This window comes from Taurulus bubalis (assembly GCF_910589615.1).
Source record: "Taurulus bubalis genome assembly, chromosome: 1".
Taxonomy (NCBI): Eukaryota; Metazoa; Chordata; class Actinopteri; order Perciformes; family Cottidae; genus Taurulus; species Taurulus bubalis.
The window spans coordinates 31,249,595-31,271,048 of record NC_136589.1 but is presented as its reverse complement, the minus strand read 5'-3'; the positions used below and the strand labels follow the sequence as shown (position 1 = coordinate 31,271,048).

Genomic DNA, 21,454 nt, shown 5'->3' with positions numbered 1-21,454 from the left:
TTGCTCCCTGTTGCTGTGTCTACGGTGTATAGAGCAAATATGTAAGTCAGCTAAATGAAATGTAATTGTGAGAAATATAAAAAATCAGTCCCTGTGAATCAGAGCGGTAGTGTTACCTCACACCAGAGTCCCCGAAGATACCTCTCACCAATAACAAGCATTAAGAATTACAAGCCAATCTTCTCGCTGTTGGTCTTGTCTACTTATGTAGGTCATACAGAAGCATCGGTATTAACTTGAGACGGTTTCATTAACAGTCAGTAATTAATTATTGATCAAATATCCAGTGTGATTCAATGTTTGTGTGTCTGCAGGTGACCCAGCTGGAAGAGCTGCTGGCTGTCAGACACTCTGTATTTGTAGTAGGTGGACCAGGAACTGGAAAAAGCCAGGTTACCTTCTATATACTATATGCTACATTCAAGGAAGAGTTGAATTGTAATGTTTTTATATCTGCGGACTGTCTAGAGAGATGATAAAGGATTTTGTGAAAAGAGTACAGTGTGTCTTATATTTCTAATGTTTATTCATCAGATCTTGAAGACTCTCCATAGAACCTATGCCAACATGAAAATGAAGCCTGTGTGGAATGATATAAACCCTAAAGCTGTGACTACAGACGAGTTGTTTGGATACCTGCACCCTGCTACCAGAGAGTGGAAAGATGGTGAGGAACTTGAGGATTTTGCAAGAAATTTAATAAGCTGTAAATGATGATCGAGGGAACCAGTGTTTACTCCATACCGTGGATCGCTGTCGAGCAGGAGTTATTTTGATGCCAAGATCATAATTTATTCCCATGTTTTTGCCTCAGTGATGGTATTGCTATGCCACTGTATGTTTTACTCTTTACTTTTCTTTAGGTCTGTTCTCCAATACCATGAGAGAGCTGACCTCAGTGGTTCATGATGGACCCAAATGGATTGTTCTGGATGGAGATATTGACCCGATGTGGATCGAATCACTTAACACAGTCATGGATGACAATAAGGTCAGAGTGCATCTTTGTTCTCTGACTGTTTCCATTCTTCTAATGAATGCTTTTCTCCTTTATGCAAGGGTTTGTTGAACATGTGTCCATGTCTATACATCAACTGACCCAAAGCCCTAACTCAAATTTGAACATACATTTTTGCCAGTGCCAGTCCCTTGCTGCTGCTGTATAAATATTCTACTCTGTCCAGGTTTTGACGCTTGCCAGTAATGAAAGGATCAGCTTGTCCTCCTCCATGCGTCTACTTTTTGAGATCTCTCATCTGAAGGCTGCTACTCCAGCTACTGTGTCCAGGGCAGGGATACTCTTTGTCAACCCACAGGACCTTGGCTGGAGCTCGTAAGACGCACACAACCACAAGCACAAACACACAAGCACAAACACAAACATAATCACACACACAAGCACACCTGTGAAATCATGGCGGGTTGTCTAGCGGTGCTGTCCCAACTGTATTCCCAGATATGTGACGAGTTGGATAGACACCCGACTGGCCCAATCGGAGCGAGCCAACCTCACTATTCTGTTTGATAAGTATGTGCCGTACTGCCTGGAACAAGTCCGCTGCAACCTAAAAACCATCACTCCCATACCAGAGAACAGCATGGTGCAGGTGAGAGCACACAACATGTTTATTGTGTATCTCAGGCCAAAGAGTCTCAGTCAATATGTCACAAAAACGCACAGATGTTGAATTTCTATGTTGTTCTTGTTGCATATTATCAAAGGGAACAATGTGTCACTTTGTACAATCCAATCAGATGTCACATGTTTGTGTTTTGGCCAATCAGACACTGTGTTCCTTGTTGGACTGTCTGCTGACAGAGGACAACACTCCTGCTGACTCTCCCCGAGAACTTTATGAGATCTACTTTGTTTTTGCTTGTGTCTGGGCCTTTGGAGGTGCTCTCTTCCAGGATCATGTGTGTGGTGACTAAATGTTTGCTTGATGAGCTAAATCCCTTTTTACTGTAGTGTTTTACATAGGAGATAACTATGATTATTATGTACATTATGATAACACGATTTCCCCCAAAACGGTCCAGCTGAATGACTATCGGACCGAATTCAGCCGCTGGTGGTCCAAAGAGATGAGAGCAGTGAAGTTTCCTTCCCAGGGCACCGTCTTTGACTATTTCATTGACTCAGAGACAAAGAAGTTTACTCCCTGGAGCGAGAAGATGGAGCCGTTTGAGCTGGAGCCTGATGTACCATTACAGGTAATGATGTGTGTGGGGGTGTACATCATGTTTCCAATCATTACTGACCACATTGTAAACAAGCCCTTTCAGTCAGGTCATGTGTTGTGTGTTTCAGACGGTTTTGGTTCACACTCCAGAAACCATTTGTCTGACCTACTTCATGGACCTGCTGCTCCTGAGAGGAAAGCCTATCATGTTAGTGGGCAACGCCGGAGTGGGCAAGACCATCCTGGTGTCTGATAAAGTTGCCAAGCTGAAGGAGGACTTCATGGTGGCTAAAGTCCCCTTCAACTACTACACCACATCAGCCATGCTGCAGCGTAAGAATAACAGGAATGAGGACAAATACATTGGGCGGATATGTGCTTACTCAAAATAAATTATATGCATTTTCTGGCACAGTGGTGCTTTTGCAAGGTATAACAGTGCTATTTTAAAGCTATACAATAAAACTGCAAGCATCATAATAGATGGAGTACAGTGGATTTGGGATTGTGATAATGTGATGTCTTCACAAAAACAAAATGTCCCTTTATTACTGGTAAGTGTTTTGCTTGGTACATAAGAGACATGTTCTATCTAGAAAAGCTGTTATGTGTCACATGTGTTGAGGAATATATGGGGTTGTTTTGACTTTCTTGACGGTGCTGTATCTCAATTAATTCCTGAAAAAGGAAAGTGCTCTTTTTTTAAGTAGGGTACCCTATTTTAATTTTATTTTATATATTTAAGCATATGATTGAACAAAGAGAAGTTCCTTGTATCAAATTGTGTTATTGACATCTCTTTTAATATGGCTGGAAATAGATAGCATTCATTGGGATACAAACGTCTACTCTAAATCCCTGAACTTTAAAATTGATATTCTCTTGTGTTTTTCATTGTTGTTTTTTTTCCTGGTACAGACTGCATTTTTAAATCATTAACTTATACCTCAATTGCTGCAAGCTGTACAGCGCTCACAGTTTTTTCTTGTCATTTTTATCAACTGTCTTCTGCATCATATGGACCTCAGGTGTCCTGGAGAAACCCCTGGAGAAGAAAGCTGGTCGTAAATTTGCTCCTCCCACCGCAAAGAGACTCATCTACTTCATAGACGACCTCAACATGCCAGAGGTGGACATTTATGGGACTGTCCAACCGCACACACTCATACGCCAGCACCTTGACTACAACCACTGGTAAGACAGAGACACAATACACACAAGTATCTCCTTTTGCATAAATGTACAATACAATTACACACCAACATCTGGAACACATGTTCTATGTTCAGTGAAAATACTGAATTTAATCTTAAGTAGACAAAACTTTTGTAGGTATGACAGGCAACGACTGGTACTGAAGGAAATACATAACTGCCAGTATATCACCTGTATGAACCCAACAGCTGGAAGCTTCTCTATTAACCCCAGACTACAGGTATAGACGGTCATGCATACAGGCATATGGCACATACATACACACATGTACTAAATCTATTATCACCATTGCTATTTCTACTACAATTGCTTTACTTAATTAGCTTTTTAAGCACTTTTACAAAGTAATTTCTCAAGGGACATATGAAAACAGAATGGATTTAATCAGCCGTAAAAGCAAGTTACAAATACATTATGAACAACAAAATGTGAAATTAAATGTAGAATGTCAGAGAAAGCTAATTGCTAATTCTAAGATTACATTATTTAATGAATAGTTACATTTAGAAAATAGTTTGACAGATACTCTTTGGTTGTTGTTTTGCCTGTGTTCAGGTCAGTCATACTACAGCGTCTCAATGGCATTTTCACATCTCTGTTTCATCCTTTCAGAGGCATTTCTCAGTGTTTGCGGTACATTTCCCAGGTGCTGATGCATTAGCAACCATCTTTTCCAGCATCCTGTCAGCTCACTTCCTTCAGGGAGGATTCAGCTACGGTGTCTCCCGCTCAGTTGGAACTCTCATGCAGGTAAGCCTACAGCATCTGTCTACATTAAAACTGGATTTCTATGTTCCAATCCATGCAAATATGGATCTATCAATGTATCACTCCATCCATGCAGTAATCAGGCCTATATCCCAATTGTTTCTAAATCTATCCATCTTTTGGTTCTGCTTATCCAGGCAGCTATCTGTCTGCACCAAAAGATCAGTCAGAACTTCCTCCCGACAGCAATACGCTTCCATTACATCTTCAACCTGCGAGACCTGTCTAACATTTTCCAGGTAACACACACATAGAAAATGTCACATGTTTGTAACTGAATCACATGATTACTGATTCTTTGTATGTTAATGTGAAGGGTATCTTGTTTGCCCTGCCGGAGAGTGTCCGTTACCCCATGGACCTGGTTCACCTGTGGCTCCATGAGAGCTCCAGGGTCTACTCCGACAAACTAATGGAGGAAAAAGATGTGGAACTCTTTAACAAAATCCTGCTGGACACTGGCAAGAGATATTTTGAGGTAAGAAACCAGGTACATACAGACCCTTTCAGATGTCAAGAAATATACAATGCGAGGCGATAAATGTAAATCCATACAGAAACCCCTTGTGGCAGATCCAAGAATGTAACAACACAGATGATGTTTGTTTCTAGGCAATCTCAGTATGTCATACTGTACAGTTAAAAATAATTGCTCTATTTCTAGCCATAGAAGGGCAGTTTAGTTGTGGCATGTTCTGTATTTTGTTGCATTTTTCACATCTCTGCTTCTGCCAATTCCAGGGAATAGATGAGTCCACCTTTATTCACCAGCCTCTGGTATACTGTCATTTTGCCCAGGGAGTGGGAGAGCCTCGCTATCACCAGGTTTGACACATTCATAAACACACAAGCTAGTTACGATTTGGACTTTAAAGCATCCATTTATTGCTTATTAACTGTGGTAATAAATAGGTGAGTTTAATTGTTTTTGACTTTAATCAATTTATTATGTAGATTAACTGTTGCTCACATATTAAAAAACGTTATGGCACAAATTCTGCTGTCATGTCTAATCTGTCAGAAAATAAATGAGGATGAATGCACTGTCATTAGCAAACTAATTACCTTTCTTCTCTGTATGGGGTTTGAATTGAAAGTTAATTGACTCAAGTCTTGATAAGAACTTCATTTAATTACGCATCAGGAAGTTACCACATTGTTACTTGGACACTGCTGCCCTTTCTCAAGAGAGCCCGGTTTGTTTATTTGCCTATCTTGACAGGCTTCAGACTGGGAGAAACTCCAGAAGACACTGGCTGATGCTTTGGAGCATTATAATGAGCTGCACGCTGTCATGGACCTGGTGCTGTTTGAAGAAGCTATCCAGCATGTGTAAGACACAGAGACGCTTGCACGCAAACTGCAGCCATACACATACCTTCTGCGCACATGTACAAGGGAGGATTTACACAGATTAGCACATATGTAAACCACAGACCATACACACACTATTACTTCTGCCGTTTGTGCTCAGGTGTCGTATCAGTCGTATCCTGGAGGCCCCTTATGGTAACGCTCTGCTGGTGGGCGTTGGAGGCAGTGGGAAGCAGAGTTTGTGTCGGTTGGCTGCCTTCCTCAGCTTGCTGGAAGTTTTCCAGATCACTCTGCGTAAAGGTTACGGCATCAATGACCTCAAGGTAAACATGCATTCACGTATGCATGCACAATAGATACAAAATGCCACTCCACTGTTTAATGTCAAACTTAATGCCTGACGAATTTACGTATCTTTTGTTCTGCAACCCCCCCCTCATCTCCAGAGCGATATAGCAGCATTGTATATAAAGGTCGGGGTGAAGAACATCGGGACAGTGTTCCTTCATACCGACGCCCAGATTCCAGATGAACGCTTCCTGGTGCTCATCAACGATATGCTGGCCTCAGGTGTTGCTACACTGACCTACGATTCCTGCTTTAGTGTGTATACAGACGAAAAAACCTCATCAGACAAATTACATTTCTCCGCATTGTTTTTTTTTAATTGAGAGCAATTAGACAATTTGTTCACAGGTTAGATACATGTAAACGTAAGTGGTGAAAAACTCATCAAAACGTATCTGTAAATATATATTTTTCATTACTGAGGTGGCACATGGATCATGATGATTCAATCCCAGGTTACACTGGCTGGTATAAGGACTTTAATGTGATTTAAATGCACTTTAAATTGGATATAATTAATAATAATAATAATAAAGAGATATTTAGTCAAATACACATTTTGAGCCAGCATTGTTTGTGTTATTTAGGAGATATTCCAGATCTGTTTAGTGATGAAGAAGTGGATATGATTGTGACATCAATCCGGATGGAGCTGAGAGGATTAGGACTCATAGATAGCAGAGACAACTGCTGGAGCTTCTTTATTGAGAGGATACGAAGACAGCTCAAGGTCTGAAACATTATTATGTGTGATATGCTATAGAAAGTGTAATATAATACCTGCATTATTTAAACCCCTTTTCTCATATCATTGATTGTCAAATATGTCTGCCACCAACCTCTCTGGCCTCCAGGTTGTCTTGTGTTTCTCCCCAGTTGGGTTCACATTGCGAACACGTGCACGAAAGTTTCCGGCTCTGGTGAATTGTACAGCCATAGACTGGTTTCACCAATGGCCTCAGCACGCCCTGCAGTCTGTCAGCACTACTTTCATAGAGAAGATACCTGGACTGGAGGTGTCAGCTCATTCACCTAGCATTCATATTCCCTTTGTTTAAAGATGAACTTCTTCCTCTTCTCTTTGGTAGTTTAGGAATAGAAACGTGTATCTTTAATAGTAGAAACGTAATGTTGGAATGTAGATAATACGCCAGTTGTATCCATAAATATGAAGAACAATCAAATTTAGTTATACAGCACAAGGGAACTAGAATTAGATTTGTCAATGTCATTAAGTATATTAAGAAAAATGTAGTTCCTCCAACCAATACCTGCCAGTGTAATAATTCCCCAAATTTCTGTGCGTGTTTATCCTATGAAGCCAAATGTGCGTGCATCGATCAGTGAGTTCATCTCCTACGCTCACACCAGTGTCAATGAGGTAAGTTGTTGCAAAGCACCATGGGGGATGACCACTCCTGACACCTTCTCTGACATCATCTCTCGGTCGTACAGGTGAGTGTCAAGTACCAACAGAACGAGAAACACTTTAACTACACTACCCCAAAAAGTTTCCTGGAGTTTATGAAGCTGTATGGCAACCTGCTGGGGAAAAAACGCACAGAGCTGACCCAGAAGATGGAGCGCTTAGAGAACGGCCTGCAAAAACTGCAGACGACTGCATCACAGGTCAGACAATATATCTATATGTATCTATATGTATCTCCCAATCTGTCCTGCCATTTTATGTTGTTTTTAAATCCCTGTCTGTCTTGCTCAGGTAGAGGATCTAAAAGCCAAGCTAGCAGTGCAGGAGGTGGAGCTGTGGCAGAGGAACACAGACATAGAGGCTCTCATAGCTAAAATAGGACAACAGACAGACAGACTCAACCAAGAGAGAGCTGTGGCGGATGCAGAGGAGCAAAGGGTGTGTGTGTGTGTGTGTGTGTGTGTGTGTGTGTGTGCGTGTGTGCGTATGTGCGTATGTGTGCGAGTACGTGCAAAATCCTTTTTAGTTTAATTCCATGTCACTTCTTCAGTTTACACTACTTAGCATCAGCCAAACTTGCAACAATCTGTTCAAAGTAAATAGTAGACTTCTCACTCTTCTGTGTCTTTGCTTTGTTTCTTCAGGTGGCAGCGATCCAAGCTAAAGTGACCAAACAGCAGCAGGAGACTGAGGACGACCTGGCCAAGGCTGAACCGGCCCTACAAGCAGCCAATACAGCACTCAATACACTAAACAGAGTAAAACACTTGTGTATATATATATAAAATATACAGAGACCTGAATCCTGTCTCCACAGCTGATTTATTAGGGCCCAAGCACAGACAACGGTGGGCCGGAAAGGCCTTATTGAAACTATAGGAATTGTTATGAGTATTATTTATGCAAATTCATTGCCATTTTGATGGAGATTTTTATTTTTTTCCAAACAAATATTTGCAAACTCCTCCTAGCGTAGGTCTGATTGCTCCCAAATTTGTTGTGGACCATCAGTGGATAAAGACTATACAAACATATTAAAAGCTTGTTTTATATCTCATTGTGTTTTAAAGATATTCAACTTCAAAAGGGGCTGGGTTCAGAACATCAATAGACATAACTTAACCCAACAACCATTGGGCCAATCACCACGGAATGTGCCACACGTATCCACATAAGGACCTGACAAATCGACCTCTAGGAGGCAAAACAGGAAGTAATCTATTTGAGCAATGTTTTGTTTTTACAAACGTTGTACTTTAACAAACTCCTCCAACAGATTTCATCATATTGACACCAAATTCGGTCTGTACTATCAGAGCTATAAGAGCTTCATGATGAAAAATCATCCAAATCGTGACTGACTATGTTGCTGTGGCTGCTATTTTGTGCCATTTGCCTTAAACACAAAGTTGTTTTTGAGGGGCTTGGGGTGCATGTAAATAAATGAAACTCAGCACACACATTGGAAAAGCTAAACTATGGCAAAGGTGCAAAGGCCTGCTTTAATTTGATTTGTTTTATGTAATTTAATTCAACTAGTAATTAATTGCTAGTGATGCAAATATAAAACAAACTGCAAGGTTGTGTGTGTGTGTGTTTGTGTGTACTCTTCCAGTTGAACCTGACAGAGCTGAGGACGTTCCCCAACCCTCCAGCTATTGTTACCAACGTTTCAGCAGCTGTTCTGGTGCTACTGTCTCCCCAAGGCCGAATCCCCAAAGATCGCAGCTGGAAGGCTTCCAAGATGGTCATGAGCAAGGTGATATTTTACGGCCATGTCTCCTATAGTGTTTTTTTAGATTAATGGCTGGCAACCACAAAGCCAAAAAGTCCATCACAAATAAATATTCCCCTTACTGGTGAAATAACATTGTCACATTTGAAATGACTTATCACCGTTTTATTTCTCGTCCTTTATTGTGTATCTGTTTTCATATTTTTGTGATCATATATGGACTGCGATTCTAGTTTACTGATTTTGTATGTTATCTATTTTTCTGAAAGGCTGTATTATACTGAATGTTTTACAACCTCTATATTTTATGTTCTATGTGCTGCTGCTAACTTGTAAAAGAGATGTTTGATCTCACTTTTTTCAGATTTATATAAACACTTTATTAGACAGTTGCCAAATTGTGTATTTTAATTTAATTATATTTTTCAATTCCAGCTCATGATTTAGAATCCAAAAAGCCTGCAAAAAGTCTCATGTATGGAGATCGTGAAGTGACATCATTTTATCTATTCACACACACACACATCTGCACATGCAGGTGGACGACTTCCTTCAAGCTCTGGTGAACTTTGACAAAGAGCACATCCCTGAGGCCACGGTGAGGTCTGTGAGAGACGACCACCTCAGTGACCCCGAGTTCAACCCAGAGTTTGTGCGACAGAAATCCTCAGCTGCTGCAGGGCTGTGTGCCTGGGTGATCAACATCATACGCTTCCACGAGGTACATACCAGCTTTCATACATAGTGTCATACAATCTAAACCAATGTGTGTGATGTTTTTCAGTGTACAGTACTGTGTTCCTGTTGTTTGCTGATTTAATGTTTATCTTTCCCCAACTATTGCTGCCCTGGGTAGATTTTTGTAAGTACAAAGTTTTCTGCTTTGTTGTGTTTATATATCAGAATATCAATTACACGATGTGTGCATGGTATTTTATCATATAGATTAAGTGGTTTTCTGGTTATAGTTTTGTCTGCATGTCTTACAAATTACATGGCATTTTACTGATAGCACTATACATATATCTCAGACTGGTCTGTGTGTGCGTGTTTGTTTTGTCCACAGGTATTATGTGAGGTAGAGATGAAGAGGATGTGTTTGTCTCAGGCCAATGCTGATCTGGCTGAGGCTGCTGAGAAACTAGAGGCCATCAGGAAGAAACTTGCTGTATGTCTGTTTAAATATGTGTTCCTTTCTTTTTCTTTGTCTTTCTTTCAGTGTCTTCTGTCTTTGCATATAGTTAAATTAAGTAAATATATATAGTAGTAATACAGATTTTTCACTGTCGACCAAGTATTGTTTGTTTGTTTCCTGGAAAAATGTCCAGCCCCACCCAAAATATTAAGACTACATCAACAAAACAAATGTACAAATCCTTGAAGCAAACAATATAAACAATATCTTATATATTATATATAAAAAATAGCAAGCATAATAAATATTACACAATACTCACGTGCCTGCTACAAAGAGGCTGCATTTTGTTTACAGGGCCTACTGGCTCTTCATGCTCTTTTTACTCCTGGTGGCAGTGACTTTTAAAGGCCCTGTGATAATCCACTACCACTCCCCTTCCTCTTGCAGCAGCGTCTCTATAATTATGAATGCTCCTGCACGTGCTTTATTATCTTGTTGAACTAGCGGTAATAGCAGACCTTTCTAAGTGCATTCAAGAGAGGTTAATGTGTGGTTTCACACTGCTACTTTAATTTAATTGTCAGGTAATTTACAGCTTGCACACAGCGTTAGAGATATTTTATTAAGGAACATCCAGGGTCATCATATTTCCTCTCTCTTAGGAGCTGGACAGTAGCCTGGAAACTCTGACATCAGCCTTTGAGAAAGCCACATCAGAGAAACTTCGCTTTCAAGAGGAGGTCAACCGCACCAACAAGACAATAGAGCTCGCTAACCGGCTGGTCAAAGGACTGGAGGTAGGCACAGCTATGACCAATGGGAGTTTAGTTTGTTATGCGTTTCTTAATGCTGAATTGAAACATTTTGTTTTAGTGCAGTATGTCGTATACCAACTATTTTGGGAATAAGGGGTGCTTCTTGTATAGGGTTTCACTGCATGTGTGCTGTTTTTCAGAGTGAGAATGTACGCTGGGCCCACTCAGTGGCTCAGTACCATGAACAAGAGGAAACTCTCAGTGGGGACGTCCTCCTAACCGCAGCCTTCATCTCATATGCTGGCTCCTTCTCCAAGAAGTACAGGAGAGAGCTGCAGGACAACCTCTGGATGCCCTTCCTGCGCAGCCAAAAGGTACAATCTTACAATCAAGAATTATTTCCTAAGTTATGAGGCTATCTTTATATGACGTTGCACTAGAAGCTTCATGCTTTACTCTCATCAAAAAGAATTACAAAAAGCCAGCCCAGGCTGCTAAAACACGCTGCGTCTGATAAGGGCCTCAGGGTTCACTGTGGTGGTGTTGCCTGCTCTACCAAGTTATCCAGGAAGTTTTCTGTAAAGCGCGTATCAAGGTTTGTGTTGTTTTAGACCAATGATGTCATTGATTACGCACATAGCCAGAACAAGTTGAGAAGTTATTGTTCCTTCATAAAAAAAACAAATAAAGTCTCCCCTCTATGTCTCTGTTATAGTTACACAAGAACATTCACTGCTCTGTGACTGGTTAAACCACTGCCACCAAAGGATTGAGTTACACCCATTTGAGGCATTACTCACAAGACAATTAGCCGACCATCCCAAAGATCACATACAGAGATCACATGGTTTAAATCATCTTCAATAGGTCCGCCTGTTTTACACTTTGTGGCCAACAGGCCTGGGGAAATGAACCCTTCTGTGAACTAATTTGCTGGAACGCTTCATCTCGTCATCACTTGTTCTCTGCTGACAATTGTTGCAGAAGAAAACCTTCCAGTAAACAAAACAGAGGCCGTCCTCCATTTATATCACGGTACCTGCCAATCAGGGAGGGTCGCTAGTCAAATGCACTTTGACAAAGGAAATCAAATGTGGCCTCTCAAGAGGCACAATCAAAATACATATAGTTAGTGAAGCAGATAAACATGTAAACTTTCCTTACTTTGGAAATGACCAACATTACAGCAGGAAAAATCACACACAAATAGATTTTAGAGGGGAACCTACTCCTTCTTAAAGGAATTAAAGTCCCCCGACAGAAAACCTGTGTGAGCAGAAAGACCAAACTAAAGTGAACAAGCATTTTTAAAACATCACAAGATCCCTGATCAGATCATTTTCTTAACAGATTAGCGAGAGGAACAAGTACCTTCCTCTCAGCATAAAAAGCACCATTAACTCAAATAAATTGGAGAAAATAGGCTCCATCACATGATGTGAAAATCTCTCACTTCTTCCTCTCACGGAAAGGCCCTGTCCAGACGGGGATGATGTGTGGTGACAGAGCTAACCACTGCACCACCATGCCGCCCATTCCCATGATCACATCTCTTCTTAGTTTGCTCATTTCTCCATCAGGATCTCATCCCCATGACCGAAGGCTTAGATCCAGTGTTGATGCTGACTGATGATGCGATGGTAGCCCAGTGGAACAATGAGGGCTTACCTGGAGACAAAATGTCAACTCAGAATGCGTCCATCCTCACAAACTGTGAGTAGTGGCGCAGTAAATATACAGATACAATAATACTGTAGCACATCACCAAGTGATGATAGTCAGCTTCAATAAAAAAAAGTGCAGCGCTAGATTTGCTCAATATATAGTTTATTGTCAATGTGTGGATCATGTGTGCGTCGCTTCAGGTGAGCGCTGGCCTCTCCTCATTGACCCTCAGCTACAAGGCATCAAGTGGATCAAGAGTCGCCATGGCAGCGGCCTCAAGGTCATCAGTCTAGGGCAGAGAGGGTAAGTATTTCCTTATTCCTCTCGTGCATCCTCGGGTAGAGATAAGAGCTTTCTATACAGACCCTGAATTGCTGCTATATATCCGATGCTCTAGCTCTTAGCGGCACTTTTATTTTCTCTGTCTGGGTGAACAGACACTATTTGTGTACATCTTCTTTTCATTGTTTAAATGTTGTTCCAGCTATGTAGATGTGATAGAACAGGCTGTAGTAGCAGGGGACACTGTGCTCATAGAGAACCTCGAAGAGACCATTGACCCTGTTATTGACCCTCTGCTTGGACGACACACCATCAAGAAGGGAAGGTATGGACACACATGTGAGCACACGTACCGGACACACACAAAACAAAGGACCATTTGTTCCTCTTAGTTTTCTCCACTTGTGCTTCACACTTCCTTCCTCTGTACCACTCTCTCACAGTTGTATAAAGGTTGGGGACAAGGAGTGTTTCTTCCACCCAGGCTTCCGACTGATCCTCCACACCAAGTTGGCCAATCCTCACTACAAGCCAGAAATTCAAGCCCAGACCACGCTCATCAATTTCACTGTGACCAGGGATGGTCTGGAGGACCAGCTGCTGGCCCAGGTGGTGAATCAGGAGAGACCGGACCTGGAGCACTTTAAGGTGGGGTCAGTTAGTTATTAGGATCCTCTTTCCCTTTGTGCTATTGAAAATTGGTTTTGGTCCTAAAACATCATGATCCACTACTGTTTATCTGTTTTCCCATTGCAATGTACTGTAATATGATAGTAGTGGGGGCCAAAAGTATTTTAAGATTCGATAACCTTACCGCTTCAAAGACCAGTTTTTACTATAATAATACATTGCAGTACTGTTAATGTGTGTGTGTTATTGCTACATCACTTTAGTATATAAAAGGGAAGACCGTGATGAAGAGTAAGCAATTCTTCAAAATGGCCAAACCTGTCTGTGTAACTCCCTGCAGAGTGAACTGACCACACAGCAGAACATGTTCAAGATCGAGCTGAAGCTCCTGGAGGACGAGCTGCTGTCCAGGCTGTCTGCTGCAGAGAGTAACTTCCTGGGGGACAACGTGCTGGTGGAGAAGCTCGAGACCACCAAGCACACTGCTGCCGAGATCGAGATGAAGGTAACCGGATGAATGTGTGTGCTTAGTTATTACGGCCTGACGTGAAGAAGATCACAAGTATTGCATCTTTCTTCAACATATTTCTTCTTATGATCCATCTCTTCTTATCCGGTCTTCTCCCTCCATCCTTTATTCTCAGGTCCTGGAAGCTAAAGTCAATGAGGTGAAGATAAACGAAGCCAGAGAACTCTATCGTCTGGTTGCCGTCAGAGCTTCGCTGCTCTACTTTATCATGAACGATCTCAACAAGATCAACCCCATGTACCAGTTCAGTCTCAAGGTCTGGCTCTCAACTGAGAAACTGAATTAATTCAAATTGTGATGAATTGATGCAACTATGTAATGAACCTTCTCCCTCTCGTTCTCAGGCCTTTAATGTGGTTTTCCACAAGGCGGTGGAGATGGCGGAGGCCTGTGAGGATGTGAAGAGCAGAGTAAACACGCTCATAGACTGTGTTACCTACTCCACCTTCAACTACATCAGCAGGGGTCTATTTGAAAGAGACAAGCTCACCTTTACTGCACAGCTAGCGTTCCAGGTGTGTATGTGTCTGTGTCAGCGTCAGAGGGAGTGTGTTTCATCCCTGACTGTGTCTGTTCTCTTTCAGTTGCTCCTGATGAGTAAAGAGATAGATGTGCGAGAGCTTGACTTCCTGCTGCGTTTTAACATTGACCACCACTACGTCAGCCCCCTTGACTTTCTTTCCAACTCGGCGTGGAGCGCCATCAAGGTGCATGCACACACACATCCACACAGGATGATTTTTTGCCGACAAAAAAATTGGAAGTGGAATTGTGCCAATACAACCTGCTGTGCTTTGTTGTTGCCTAGGTTATGAGTTTCACTGATGAGTTTCGTGGTCTGGATCGGGACATTGAAGGCTCTCCTAAGCGCTGGAAGAAGATGGTGGAGTCTGAGTGTCCTGAGAAAGAGACGTTTCCTCAGGAGTGGAAAGGGAAAAGCTCCCTACAGAAGCTCATTATGATGAGAGCCCTGAGACCCGATCGTATGACCTATGCCCTGAGGTGAGGAAGGGTTTTTCTCCTCTTTTGTTACGTATGTTCATTCTTTTTGGATTATCAATTTTTCTATACACTTTCCACAAACCCAGACTATTTCTGCTCTTCCTGTTGGTATACCGTAGGAACTTTGTGGAGGAGAAACTTGGGGTGAAGTATACAGAGGGCCGAAAGACTGAATTTGCTAAGTCATTCAGAGAAAGTGGTCCAGGCTCACCGGTGTTCTTCATCCTGTCCCCTGGAGTGGACCCACTTAAAGATGTGGAGTCACTGGGTACTGGAAAAAGAGTGGACTCACTTGGATGGATGGATGGATGGATGAATGGATGGATGGATGGATGGATTTCAAAGGGAGTATAATCACATGAAGAGTTTTCCGAATGGGAGGTTTTTATCTACATCAACACATTCCTGTTCCCAGGGAGAAAGCTTGGTTTCACTATCGACCTTGGGAAGCTTCACAACGTGTCCTTGGGCCAGGGCCAGGAAGCTGTGGCTGAGGTTGCCATGGAGATGGCTGCCAAGGAGGGTCATTGGGTTATATTGCAGGTCTGACTGGAAGAGAGATGAGTTTATACGCAATATTTGGATCGATTGAAATCATGTTCTTTCCTAGGAAATCAATATGTGACTCAATCATGCTCCCATGTTCCACACTCCCTTTTTATAATAATTCATTACTGAAATTCTCAATACTCCATGCCTTAAAGTTCACCCCATCACTGTCCTATATTTGATTTTGATTATGTGTTTTCATTCACCTGCCTGTAGAACATCCACCTGGTTGCGCGCTGGCTGGGTTCACTTGAGAAGCTCCTGGAGCGCTGCTGTGAGGGCAGTAATCCGGACTACAGAGTCTTCATGAGCGCTGAGCCGGCACCAACACCCCAGGAACACATTATCCCACAGGTAGAGATGCAGTGTGCATGCGGTAAAGCCATCAGTGCACCAAGCATATATACATAGGATGAATGCAGGATGTGTAGAGGCTACAGTTCTTCACTGTTTAGTAGTGGCATTACATACAGATTTTATATGCTTTCCTCAGGGCATTCTAGAAAACGCTATCAAGATCACCAATGAACCTCCTACGGGCATGCATGCCAATTTGCATGCCGCTCTGGACAACTTTGACCAGGTGAGTGTCGACTGAGTACCTTGTGCTAGTTGTGCTCATGTGTTTATTTATTACCCCATTGGTCTCTTTCTAGGACATCCTGGACCAGTGCAGCCGTGAGCAGGAGTTTAAGACCATCCTCTTCTCTCTGTGTTACTTCCACGCCTGTGTGGCAGAGAGGAGGAAGTTTGGATCCCAAGGTTGGAACCGAAAGTATCCCTTCAACACTGGAGACCTGACGATATCAGTGAACGTCCTCTACAACTACCTGGAGGCTAATGCACAGGTGGGGTGTGCTGTTGATGCATGTGAGTGATACGATGATGATTGTACAGCAGTGATTTCATAATGATTATGATATTGAAGGTGCCATGGGAGGACCTGAGGTATCTGTTTGGGGAGATCATGTATGGAGGACACATCACTGATGACTGGGACAGACGGCTCTGCAGAACATACCTGGAAGAATATATGCAGCCCAACCAGGTTTGTACTTTTGTTTGAGAGAGAAAGACAATGTCTGGTGATTGGGGTTAAATGTTGGCATGATCAGCTGTGCTACAGCACATGAGGACCAAATGTGAAATGTGCCAGATTTAGCTGTGTTTTTGGAGTGCAAACAAAAGATGATTTTCTTTTTTGGGCTGAGAATCAGCTCAAGTCAGCCGCAATTTCGCAAAATGGGCCAGATATTGCACAGAAGTGTGTCTGGCAAGCAGACGTGCCAGATTTAGGCAACCGTTGGACCCTTTTGGCTACCTAGGACCATTTAACATTTGTACTCTGTTAGAGATCTCAGGCGGAAATTCTTCTCTCTGTGTTTTTTTCTCAGTTTGACCGGAAGCTTTCTTTGGCTCCTGGGTTTGTTGTCCCCTCCAACCTGGACTACAAGGTAACTAAAGGTGGATAGCTTGACACAGTTTAAACTTTCATCGTTAGCTGTTTCTACAGGTTACACAAGGAAAGTCTATCCACTAAATATGTCCGACTATAAAACACTTTAAATAAAAGTACCAAATGATTAATATTGGTTTGTTTCAAACAAATGACAATAATAGATGGCATTCAACATTTATTTTTCTATATGTCCAGGGCTACCATGATTTCATAGATGAGATGCTGCCCCACGAGAGCCCAGTGCATTATGGGTTGCACCCCAATGCAGAAATTGAGTTCTTGACAGTGACGTCAGATAATCTTTTCCACACTCTGCTGGAGCTGCAGTCTCCTGACGCCGTGATGGGGGAGGGAGCCTCACAGACCCTGGAGGAGAAGGTAGCTACGCCTACATTTTCAATACGCCATCAACTGACTGAACCTGTACCTGAACTCATAATCCCGGCAAACATATCACACAAAGATAAACAGGAAGGCAATCCAAGCACTCCAAAATGTTAGAACAAAGAGGAAGGAACCATTTAAAAGCCTTCCTTCTAGTCGCTAAATCATTAGAAGAGCCACCTTGTTTTAACCACTACAGGGCTTCATCAGGTCATTTAACAAACAAAACGTGTGTGGCCGCGCCTATATACTATAAAACAGTGGTTCTCAACCTTTTTTCAGTGATTTACTGTGAAATATTATTTTCAGCCAAGGACCCCCTGACCAGCGCAAAGCATTTTTGCCTGAAAAAAAGATGTAATACACAGCGCTGTGCCGTCAGTGTCTGATGGAATATATACAAATCAGTTTATGAACGTACACTTATATTTTATTGAATATTGATTAAATAACAATTTTTAAAGGATTTTTTTATGGATGCTCATTTTATATATATATATATATATTTTTTTCTTTTTTATTTTTTTTTTTTATCTCACGTATCCCCATTTGAGAACCATTGCTATAAACAACCAATGGGAGGCAATAACATGACCCGTATGACAGGTGACATGACAGGTGAAACTAATTGAAAATAATGAAAACACTAAATATCATGAGAAGAGACAGATATTTGTATACTTACTATACCACGCCGCCTCAGGTGAAAACAATTTTAGATGAAGTGCTGGAGAAGCTGCCAGAGGAGTACAACATGTCCGACATCACCTCGAAGACAGCTGAACGGTCCCCTTACATTCTGGTCTGCTTCCAGGAGTGTGAGCGCATGAACACACTCATCTCTGAGATACGGCGCTCGCTCAAGAGGCTTGACCTGGGACTTAAGGTATGCTTTATACCTTTATGTGTGTTTGTGTTGCGTACAGTACACCCCTCTTGGTCCGACGCACAAACCCATTCTGCTGATTTCCTTCATCTGAAGAGCTGCCATACACTGTAGTGTAAAAAGGTCACGCAGCTGTTTGTTACAGTAATTGCACTTGTGTCTAATCTTCAATGTGTGTATTCAAAGGGTGAACTGGCCATCTCCTCTGAGATGGAGAAGCTGCAATCAGCCCTGTTCTTTGACAACGTCCCTGATACCTGGACCAAGCTGGCCTACCCATCCACCTACAGCCTGGCTATATGGTGTGTGTGTGTGTGTGTGTGTGTGTGTGTGTGTGTGTGTGTGTGTGTGTGTGTGTGTGTGTGTGTGTGTGTGTGTGTGTGTGTGTGTGTGTGTGTGTGTGTGTTAAAAAAATGTAGGGACACATTTCAGTATCTGCTTTACAATCCATCTACAGTAGCTGTATACTGACATTACTCTAAATTGTGCGTGTGTGTGCGTGTGTGTGCGTGTGTGTGCGTGTGTGTGTGTGTGTGTCTCAGGTATAATAATGTGTTGCAGCGCTGTAAAGAGCTGGACAGCTGGACTCAGGACTTGTCTCTGCCTAGTGTGGTCTGGCTGTCTGGACTATTCAACCCACAGTCCTTCCTCACTGGTAACGCACAGATAAGAGCGCTACCTAGGCGTGACTAAAATATATTCACGACTCTCCCATTATCTTTCTTTCTCTATTTGCCAATAATCCTTTTTTTGCTTTTATATTGTTCTGTCTTTCCAGCGGTGATGCAGTCTCTGGCGCGGAAGAACGAGTGGCCCCTAGATAAAGTAAACCTGACGGTGGATGTGACCAAGAAGTTTAAGGAAGAGTTCAACCAACCTGCCAGGGAGGGTGCATACGTCTATGGACTTTACATGGAAGGTAGACAAACACTGCCTTTCATTTCCTCGCTCTTGGAGGGGCGACATGGAGGGCCTTTTTCTGTTACTTATCCTGTCTTTTGGACATTTTGAGTGAAAACTTATTTTCCCCCTCTGGACATGTTTATCATTGCCTCCCTTTCTATAATGTTGAAATTCCAAAGATTTTAATATACCATTTGTGCTGTCCTCATCACTTGTGTTCTCCTCTCACAGGTGCAAGATGGGACACTCAGGCCGGGGTGATTGCTGAAGCCCGTCTAAAGGAACTGACCCCAGCTATGCCCGTCATCTCAGTGCGAGCTGTGCCCAATGACCGCCATGAGACCAGGAATATCTATGAGTGTCCGCTCTACAAGACCAAGATCAGAGGACCCACATATGTTTGGACTTTCAGCATCAAAACCAGGGAAAGGCCTGCCAAGTGGGTGCTGGCAGGAGTGGCTCTGCTGCTCAGTGTGTGAGAGGGAGTTGAGGGGTCAAGATTCAAAAGTTGAGAGGGATGCTATTTTTTGGGGCAACGTAGGTGCGTACCATGTTATCACGTGTGATCTTTGGGCTATTTGTCATCCTTATTGTCAAATTCAGAAAATGTATGCACATAGACTGGAATGTTGAGTTTCTTCTCTTTTTATTGAAAAATGATAAAATATACAGAAAGAAATGCCAAAAATGCACACACTAGATCACAGTTAGAACCGATAGTCAAAACTTGTTTTGAACAAATCATATCTAAACTACAAAATAACTTTTAAGCAGGAGAAGAAGAAGAAAAAAAATCAGACAGTGCTGCCTCATTAGAGCGGCATTCAAGTGTGTTATTTTGTAGCACTTGTACCTCTGACAGTATGTTATGCAACAGTTTTAATAGCACATTAAATTACACAGGTGAAGTCATTCTGACAACATGACAAGACAACCTCTAATTGTCTTTTCGCTCCTTCCTACTTCACAGTACACGTGTGTATAGTATTCATCCATTCAATAAAAAAGAATTAACAAAAAGAAATGTGTGTAAACCAGCTATTTTTAAACTGGAGATTCTAATCCACATACTGTAGCTCAGATACCGTATGTGCTAACAAGTCAAAATCATTCTAGTTTGGCCTTTGTATGTATTTCTACGTGTGTTTTCTGTGCATGTGTGTGTGTGCTAATATGTTTTCTAGTCACTGTCAGACCAATCAAGCTCCATCATGTCCATGGCTGCAGTGGCCATGTTGATCTTGGTTCCATGTCGCACGCTGGAGCTCTTCACAGAGTTCTGATTGGACGAAGCCCGCATGCTCACCTGCACCCCCGATTGACCGATGACCCCTACTTCACCTCTAATCTTTTGGCTGATGGCCTCGCTGCAGTCACCTCTGACTCCCTGGAGCACGACTCCCATGTCACTCCTGCGACCCCTGACCCCCAGCTCACTCCTGACCTTCATCACTCCCAGGTCGCCCATGTTCATGTTCATGTCCATGTCACCGAGTCTCTCCATCTCCCCCATCTCATCCATGTCCAAGGACAGCATGCCCCCCATACTTCCATGGAGACCCTTGAACATGGTTGGGAGCCTCCCTCCCTCTATACCGCCCTCCATCCCTTTATCATCTAACCTGTCCCCCAACCTTTCTATCTCCCATCCTCCTTCCTTCTCCCCTTCTGCCTCTCCAAACCCACCCGAATACCCTCGGACTATGGTGGTCACCCTGCTCCTCTGCATCCCTCCTTTCTCCCGGTCCCCGTCCCCCCATGTCCTCTCCTCCCTCTCAACTACACCCCCTGGGAAACTCCTGAGTGTCACCTGCACCCTTCCTCCCTCCATGCTTCCTGTCTCATCTCTTTCCCTCTGCCCCCAGCCTTTCTCCTCCAGGGTTCCTTCCTCTTCCCCATCCTCCTCTCCCAACCGCCCCTGCAACCCTCGGAGCACGGCATGCAGCCTCCCGCTGTCGAGCGAGCCCATCCCCCTCTCCAGCGCCGCACTGCTCCCCCTCTCCGTGTCTCCATTGCTGAGGGTGCGGAGGAGGCAGCTGACGCCAGCACTGCTGACCGTAGCGCTGTTGGAGTCTTGAGAATGCGAGCGGAAGAAGGAGCCGGAGGAACCGATGGATGTGAAGAACTGATAAAGGCAGGCAGAAGGGAAGAAGAGGAGGACAAAGATCGTTAAAATAAAAAGTATTTGAGTAAATGTAAGCCTGTTCAGAGAGCTGAAAGAACATAAATAAACTTCCACTTACTGGTGAGATGTTTGAGCGCTCCATGAGTAGGGAGGTG

The 21,454-nt window shown here is 42.8% G+C and overlaps 2 protein-coding genes across 2 annotated transcripts in view; one reads left to right on the top strand and one right to left on the bottom strand.

Annotated features, from left to right (window-relative positions):
* Nucleotides 1-19,653, top strand: part of LOC306753201 (dynein axonemal heavy chain 11-like) — a gene marked incomplete at both ends in the record, with an annotated part of 35,310 nt that extends 15,657 nt beyond the window's left edge. Inside the window, 50 exon segments of the mRNA XM_079237063.1 lie at nt 315-392; nt 535-667; nt 864-991; nt 1,185-1,333; nt 1,457-1,607; nt 1,786-1,917; nt 2,041-2,214; nt 2,312-2,516; nt 3,212-3,377; nt 3,516-3,618; nt 4,011-4,148; nt 4,304-4,405; nt 4,483-4,644; nt 4,908-4,991; nt 5,389-5,498; nt 5,641-5,803; nt 5,927-6,050; nt 6,416-6,558; nt 6,683-6,844; nt 7,150-7,209; nt 7,284-7,457; nt 7,549-7,695; nt 7,902-8,015; nt 8,873-9,016; nt 9,531-9,713; nt 10,059-10,160; nt 10,793-10,927; nt 11,086-11,259; nt 12,466-12,598; nt 12,751-12,853; nt 13,035-13,157; nt 13,276-13,480; nt 13,803-13,967; nt 14,107-14,247; nt 14,336-14,506; nt 14,576-14,698; nt 14,800-14,993; nt 15,113-15,261; nt 15,409-15,536; nt 15,759-15,896; nt 16,036-16,125; nt 16,199-16,390; nt 16,471-16,590; nt 16,937-16,996; nt 17,197-17,379; nt 18,089-18,271; nt 18,458-18,573; nt 18,814-18,926; nt 19,050-19,190; nt 19,406-19,653. Of these exon segments, the coding sequence (XP_079093189.1) occupies nt 315-392; nt 535-667; nt 864-991; nt 1,185-1,333; nt 1,457-1,607; nt 1,786-1,917; nt 2,041-2,214; nt 2,312-2,516; nt 3,212-3,377; nt 3,516-3,618; nt 4,011-4,148; nt 4,304-4,405; nt 4,483-4,644; nt 4,908-4,991; nt 5,389-5,498; nt 5,641-5,803; nt 5,927-6,050; nt 6,416-6,558; nt 6,683-6,844; nt 7,150-7,209; nt 7,284-7,457; nt 7,549-7,695; nt 7,902-8,015; nt 8,873-9,016; nt 9,531-9,713; nt 10,059-10,160; nt 10,793-10,927; nt 11,086-11,259; nt 12,466-12,598; nt 12,751-12,853; nt 13,035-13,157; nt 13,276-13,480; nt 13,803-13,967; nt 14,107-14,247; nt 14,336-14,506; nt 14,576-14,698; nt 14,800-14,993; nt 15,113-15,261; nt 15,409-15,536; nt 15,759-15,896; nt 16,036-16,125; nt 16,199-16,390; nt 16,471-16,590; nt 16,937-16,996; nt 17,197-17,379; nt 18,089-18,271; nt 18,458-18,573; nt 18,814-18,926; nt 19,050-19,190; nt 19,406-19,653 (7,059 nt within the window).
* Nucleotides 19,654-20,354: 701 nt separating this feature from the next.
* map3k20b (mitogen-activated protein kinase kinase kinase 20b) overlaps nt 20,355-21,454 on the bottom strand; it is a gene marked incomplete at its 3' end in the record, with an annotated part of 9,613 nt that continues 8,513 nt past the window's right edge. The window contains exons 10-11 of the mRNA XM_079237052.1: nt 21,418-21,454; nt 20,355-21,299 (exon numbers count right to left, since the gene is read on the bottom strand). The exon at nt 21,418-21,454 is cut by the window's right edge and continues 144 nt beyond it. Of these exons, the coding sequence (XP_079093178.1) occupies nt 20,355-21,299; nt 21,418-21,454 (982 nt within the window). The remainder of the gene's footprint in view (nt 21,300-21,417) is intronic.